Consider the following 7,416-nt stretch of genomic DNA (forward strand, 5'->3'; position numbering starts at 1 on the left):
TGTGCCAAGATGTCAAGTTGGAGCTAAATTATGGAGGGGGTTATTGAGGTGTTAAAGTGACACTCTCGATCTATCAAGTTTCTCGAGGTCCCTAGGTGTGCATAATAGCAAATTGATGTCAGATTTTTTTGACTTGGTCAATGTTAGAGTTTTAAGTTGAAGTGACCAAAGAGTCTAGAAAAAATAGGAAAGAGAAAAATATACTATTTATAGCTAATGCTTCTTGTAGTTACAGAAATATTGTTTGAATCAAAGATAATTCATGAAATATTTTTTTATTTAGATGGATGTTGACATGACAGATTTGAAGTAACAAATTTTGTTATTTTTTGTCACATAGGAGTCCACGTGTCAATCGTAAAAGGATGATCTATAATATTACTATCGACATAATAAATTATAAAAGGATGATTTTATCCTTGATAATGAGAAGGTTTGGGATATATGTAGAGAATAATATAGTTTTGATGTCAGTGTCATTAGAAAATAATCAGCCCGTTAGTTCCAATAGTTTTGACTAGAGAATTGAAAACGTTTTGCATAAAATTGACTATAAATAATATGCATTCCTGAGAGAGAGAGAGAGAGAGAGAGAGAGAGAGAGAGAGATGTTGGGTGTCCTGAAAGAAAACAAAAAAACCTACTACTGCTTAGAAAAGTAAAATAAAGATTGCAAAATTGGAAAGGATAACATTCGTATAATTTAAATTTAACGGACGCACAAATCCAGAAAAGAAGAGACTTTTATCTTAAATAGATAACTTTGCAGAGAAGAGACTTTTATCTTAAATAGAAAAAGAAGAAGCACAATAACCATCAAATTTGTCGCTTCCGTGGCTTCCCTTTCTTTTCTCTCACCGTTCTTCCTCTAAACAAGACCATGCAACTTCCCAAGGTAATCAATCCCCTTCACATAAAAATTCACCTCCTTTCCAAAATTTAAAATTATTTTAAATCAAAATTTTACTTTATTTAATCTAATTCATTTCTTATTTTTGTGATTTAAATTAAGGAAATGGTTGATTCTATGACTCTACTTCCATTTTCGGGATGAATGGTTTAAGAAAGATTTTAAATTATTTATTAAATAATATAAAAATATTTTTTTATTTATTATCTTTAGAGAGAGAGCCTTCCCTCTCCTATTTAAAGTCACCAACTCTCTTATGTTCCTCATCGATTGTGTGGTAGTGCAAGGGAACTAAGAAAGGATCGTCTCATTGAGGAGAGGTACTGTCTTCTGCCTTTCTTTCATTTGATTTTTTTTATTTTTTAAAATTTAGATGCATGGATTTTATTATCTTCTTTGTTTGTTTAAGTATTGAACCATGATTAATAAATAATCAATATTTATAAAATTTTGTTATCCATGTTTATTTAAATTGATTTAATTAATTTGGCATGTTGATTATTATTATAAGTAATAAAGTCCATCACCTTGTAATTTCTTCTTTTTAAAAAAATATTACATTAAATGACATACATGGACTGGAACATAAGACCTATTCAATTCACTTGCAAGATAATGCACTAATCAATTGAATGTTTCGACAATGCTCATGCAATAATTTTAATCAAGCTATCTTTAAGTTGATTTAATAATTTTGTAGCATCTTGAATACTAAATATTTGATATTTTGATGTTGATTAAAGAATATTATATGTTCATTAAATTTATTTACTTATTGTTGTTGACTCCATCATAGTTTCATGTTATATTAAATTAGATTATTTATTAAATTATGCTAAGAAAAATGATTAAAATTGAATCAATGTGAATTGATCGAATTGGTGTCTAACTTAAGTTAGGTCACTGGCTAGACCTAGTCTGACCTAGCTTGATCAGTGCTTCCGCGCAGACCGAGTAGTAATATATGTCGGATCTTAGATTCTCGCTTCGATGACCCAAGAATTCAATTCTAACCTTAGACTCAATATAATAATGTGACCTGTCTCAATCGACTTAAGATTTTGTTTCCTGTAACCTCTTTCGGGAGGAATGTGCGAGATAGAGAGTACCGCATGGGGTATTGATGGATATGTTCTCACTTGGTTTCGGGTTGTGAGGCACTCTTATTAGGTTTTGTCCTTTGTCCCAGAAATCTATGACACATGTATTCCTCTTGGACCAGAGATGTCACCCTTCTTCGTGGGTATTGTACAAGAAATATAGCTTAATTTGTCCATTGAATTCCTTCTGAATTGAGATGATCCCAAAATAATAGTTACATGACTTGGTTCTTCCTCTTTATTCTAATGCCTACTACTACTGCATGTCTTTCTTGTGATCGTTCAGACTCAGGTACAGCAAGGCAGTCGTGAGTGATGGTAGAACCTCGGGTTGCTAGATATTGGTGCCACATGTGCTCGAGAACGGTGAATCCGATCATGGAAGAGGAAATCAAATGCGCAATATGTGATGGTGGGTTTGTGGAAGAGATGAGTGGGGAAGGAGTAGACACAGCCACAGACCCAGAATCCAATACGTACCTCTCTCTTTGGGCTTCATTTTTTACTGAAATGCTCGACAGCGACGATGACGAAGAAGAAGAAGGCGTCATGCTCGGGAGGCGGCGGAGGATATCAGCCATCAGTAGGTTGCTCGAGGACGTCCTAGATGATGCTGAGAACGAGCGGGAGCCCATCATTTTCATCGACAATGCCATACTTGTTCTGGGATCTCCGGATACTAACCAGTCACAAGGACAAAGCTCAGTTGATGGCGGCACCGGCATTCCCTTGCGGGACTTTCTAGGACTTGCCCTGGATCTTGTGTTGCAGCGTCCGGAAGAGACCGATCCAAATCGTCATGGAACTCCGCCAGCACAGACAGCAGCAGTGGAGGCGATGCCCACGGTGAAGATCGAGGAGAGTTTGAGTTGTTTGGTCTGCCTGGAAGACTTGGAGATCAGCGCAGAGGCCCGGGAGATGCCCTGCAAGCATAAATTCCACGCCGGGTGCATACTCCCATGGCTCGAGCTCCATAGTTCGTGCCCGATCTGCAGGTTTCAGATGCCTACAGAGGAATCAACGAGCTCGAGTGCAGGCGGCAATGGCGACGGGGTGGGGGTTCATGATGGGAGTAGCAATGACAGTGGTGGAGGTGACGAGAGAGGATCCCTGTTACCTGCCACTGGGCCTTTCAGTGTATTGTTGTCTCTACTGCGGTCTCACCGCAGTGGAGACTCTTCTTCGTCACAGCCATCATCCTCCTCCACCGGAAGTAACTCTTAGCGCCATGCAAACTGCAAGTGTTTGATTTAGTACTTTCCTACTGAAAAAGTATATGCAAGTGTTGTAAATTATATGCAAGAATGACTTCTTTCCTTTCTGCTTTGGATTTATCAAGCCTGTGCTCATTGTAAAGAATATATAACTGCACAATATTATGTTCACCACTGAAACATGTCAACCTTTAGATCTCATATTTTATTGGAAATTTATGATATTTATTTACCTTCAATCTCATGCCCACTGCTTGAGTTGAACTGTTTCACCCAAATGCTTTGAACTCTGATAAAACCATAGAAGGCAATGAAGAATTTTTATTACAAAATATTAAATATGTTGAGGTTTGTAAGTATTTTTAGATTTTTAGAGTTAGTATCGATGAGGAATCTTAGTACAAAGATGACTCCTTATGAAGGATAGAAACATGAAAATTATGATTTGATTATTTTATAAATATCCTATGTATCTTTGGGTTTTGATAGAAAGCAAGATGTGAGAAAATATTTCAAGTGCTTCTAAGAAATTCTTTAGAATTGCATGAGAAGATATACAAATGGATTTATACTTAAGTTGAGGTTAACTCAACAATGCAATTAATCTTAAATGATGAATAATTTATTTATTTTCTATGAGTGTTGAACCACATAAATCTCACATCATCTTTTCAATATGTTCTTTGTTTGTTAATATTTGAGATTTCTGTTTTTGTTTATAAATCTTCTTTCCTTCTAACAAAGTGGTATCAAAACTCAAAAGATCTAGTGATCAAATATTTAACAAAGATAAGTGACAAAGATTGCAGTAAAGTATATTCTCTATATGTGAGACATAGAGTGAAAAAAAAAATACTCATCAAATGAGATATTGATCAGTATTTTTGGATTTCTAAAACTAGTATTCTTTGAGGACAGGAAATCATAGTATGAAAAGAACTAGGAAAGAGCCACTGGAAATAAGGATTTAGTTATTCTTATAAGTATATTATGTATTTTTAGCTCTTAGGGGAGGAGTAAGATTTGAGAAAATAATTTAAGTATTCATGATTTCTTTACCGTGGATCTAAAGAGGATGAGAGAAAAGATTAATAAATTTTTTCATGAATTATGTGAGAAGGTATATTAAGAGGATTTATGTTTAAATTAGGATTTCTCTCTAATATATTTTTTTAATTTATTCATATCTTCTTTCTCCAAAAAAATGAAATCATGTTAATTTTTTTTATAACATAGGTAAATATCCATCACATATAATCAATATAATATTAAGGAGTTGAAACTCTACCACCTTTAACAAGGTCTAAACAACTTTCTAGTGTTTCTAAGTTTGCTAGGATTTCGGACTCATCAGACGTAAATTGTCTATAAGAATAACAGTCATTTGCAAATGGAGTCCATTTGACTCTCCATCAAAATAAAAAGTAGCACCATCTTATCTAAGCTAGCTTAAATTAGTTTAAGAAGCTGAGAAAAAGTTATATTTAGGGATCAAGAGCGGCACTAAGAGATGGGGGGTGGGTGAATTAGTGCAGTTGGTAAAAATTACTTCGATTTCGAAAATTTCGTTTCATACGATAAAACCAATTTCGGAAAAATACTTAAAATTGAAAGCGTACGAAAGAGCGTAGCAAGTAATGAGAAGGCAATTTGCAGTTTAAAGTAAACTGCAAGAAGTAAATGTAAATCGAGTTATAGTGGTTCGGTAGTCGTGACCTATATCCACTTCGCCGATTCCTCTTTCGTCGAGACCACCGGCATCCACTATAGATCTTCCTTTAATAGGAAAAGATCAACCTCCTTCTTACACTCCTCTTCTCCTTTTCACAGGTTTAGGAGGCAACCTTTACAACCACTCACTCCTCTCTCAAACTATTCTAATACTTAGACTAGAAGAGGAGGATTCTCACAAGATATTACTATAGCGTTTTCCCTTTTTAAATTCTCCGTGCTTGTGTATTTTAACCAGGGATGAGAGGGATATTTATAGGCCTCAAGTTGATTCAAATTTGAAGCCTAAAAATATCTCATCCTGGGTTTGCTAGGTACGGGCGGTACCACCGCCAGTGTTAGTCTGACATTGGGCAGTACCACTGCCTAACAAGGGCGGTGCCACCGCCTAGCACCCTACCACTTGACGGTACCACCGCCAAATCTAGACGGTACCACCGCTTGCAGCTTCTCGGAGACTGTGTGTAGGTGGTACCACCACCTAACACAGTCTCGGAGATTGTGCCATGACGGTGCCACCTCTTGGGTCATTGTTTGAGACTTTTTATTGGGCCCAAACAGTTCATAAATGGGCCCAACTAGCCCCTAATTGGGTTGGCCCAATTCTAATCTCAATTATGTGCTAACTACGAATTCTAAGACATTTACAAAGCTAAATAATTATGTAAGTCTAGTTTCTTCCGGTGAGCTTCCAGCGATCTTCTAGCGAACTTCCGACGATCTCTCGATAATGCTCCAACAAACTCCCGGTAAACTTCTGGACTTCACGACGATCTTCTTGGTGAGTTCTGATAAGCTTCTTTGGCAAGCTCCTGGACTTCTTAGTCAATTTTGGTAGAACTTCCGATGAACGTACGGACTTCCGACGAACTCTCGAACTCCCAACGAAATTGCGTTCTTGACTCCGGGACTTCATTTTGCTTTATGCCTTGCTATCGTAGTTAATCTTGCACACATAAAACATACTTTGATCTAGACAATTATTACTAAGCATGAATCATGTTGTCCGGCATGTCATTGGTTCATCGACGCTTCATCTGATTCTTCGATGCATCGTCCTCTCTTGGGCCTATTGCGTAATCGGCTAGTTGACCTCTGTAACTCCGATATCCTTGGCACAATATCCACTCTTCTTGGCCTTATGTCCGAACTCATGGTTCAAAGCCTTCTGTCGATATGTCGACTGATCCTTCAGCATGACATTCAATCTTCTAACATGTTTGTCCTGCCCAACATGATTCTTCCTGTTTTAAATGTCTCTCCCTAATCGAAGCATCCTACGTCACTCAAAATTCAAATCATAAACACTTATCAATTGGTTTCATCATCAAAATACGAGATTTAACAATCTTCCCCTTTTTGATGATGGCAACCAATTGATGACGGAGTTAACCTTAACTCCCTCTATCAATATGTCATATTGATATAACCTTGAATTCAAGCTGAATTCAAGTTATTATAAATTTCATCATGAATATTTGCAACACGTCATCATGCATAACATGATCATACTTCTCCCCCTTTGTCATCAACAAAAAGGAGAAGTGTAACTTTCAAGTGTTTGGACATACAAGTTCAAATCATTGCATAATAAACATAATCTTCATTTTTATCATCGTGCAAGCTAGCAAAAATTTTGAGTTTTGCAAGTTTATAAATTTTGCTAGATGTGCAAGTTTAGCATGTTTTGCTTCTTGAGATAGGCAAGATAGCATTTCTTTCTCCATGTAATTTGCAAGCTAGCAATTTTTTGCTTCCTTTGCAATGTTTGAACTAGCAATTTTTCTTTCTTTCCAAAGTGCAAGTTTCTAAATTTTGCAAGATGAGCTAGCAATATTTCTCCCCCTTTGTCATTGTCAAAAAAAAATGGATGAATACAATTTTGTATCTTTTTTTTCCTTTACAACAATTTTCAAAGCATGACAAGGATAAATAACAAAGATGTAAAATCAAGTCATGAATGTCAAAACAATTTTTTATCATGAATATTTCATCATTGCATGTATCATTATCATAAGTTAAAGTATTACATGCATATTACCAAATCATCATGTATATTTTTAAAATATAAAATCATCATTACATGCATGATTCCAAATTATCATTCATAATTATATCAATATTCCAATCATTATTTCAATCATCAAAAATGAAAAATCAAGTCTAAAATACGAGAAATCAAGAGAAACCATGATTCATTTTAACAAATCTCCTCTTAAATAATTAACGAAAAGAATTCTTAGGAGATCATAATATAGATAAAATTCATTTAATATTGTAGGAGAACAAGATCTTAATTTATGCATATAAAATCTCTCAATTCATTATGAATCATAAAAATTATAATTCAGAAAAATCATGATTCATTTAGATAGTAGATAGCAAAAAGAAATAAGGAGAAAATGATCTTAATTCATAAAAAGATTTCAAGTCTCAAATATCGAGAAATCAAGATAATGAA

The 7,416-nt window shown here is 35.2% G+C and overlaps 1 protein-coding gene across 1 annotated transcript; it reads left to right on the plus strand.

Moving 5' to 3' along the window:
* The first annotated feature begins 2,325 nt into the window (after window positions 1-2,325).
* On the plus strand, window positions 2,326-3,234 carry LOC135650619 (E3 ubiquitin-protein ligase SIRP1-like). Its single transcript, XM_065170104.1, has one exon. The coding sequence runs from the start codon at window positions 2,326-2,328 to the stop codon at window positions 3,232-3,234; it is 909 nt and encodes a 302-aa protein (XP_065026176.1).
* The last annotated feature ends 4,182 nt before the right edge of the window (window positions 3,235-7,416 follow it).

This window comes from Musa acuminata, chromosome BXJ3-10, assembly GCF_036884655.1.
Source record: "Musa acuminata AAA Group cultivar baxijiao chromosome BXJ3-10, Cavendish_Baxijiao_AAA, whole genome shotgun sequence".
Taxonomy (NCBI): Eukaryota; Viridiplantae; Streptophyta; class Magnoliopsida; order Zingiberales; family Musaceae; genus Musa; species Musa acuminata.

What these genes read in the sequence shown, in the direction of transcription:
- LOC135650619 (XM_065170104.1), top strand. Translation starts at nt 2,326, where the DNA reads ATGGTAGAACCTCGGGTTGCTAGATATTGGTGCCACATGTGCTCGAGA.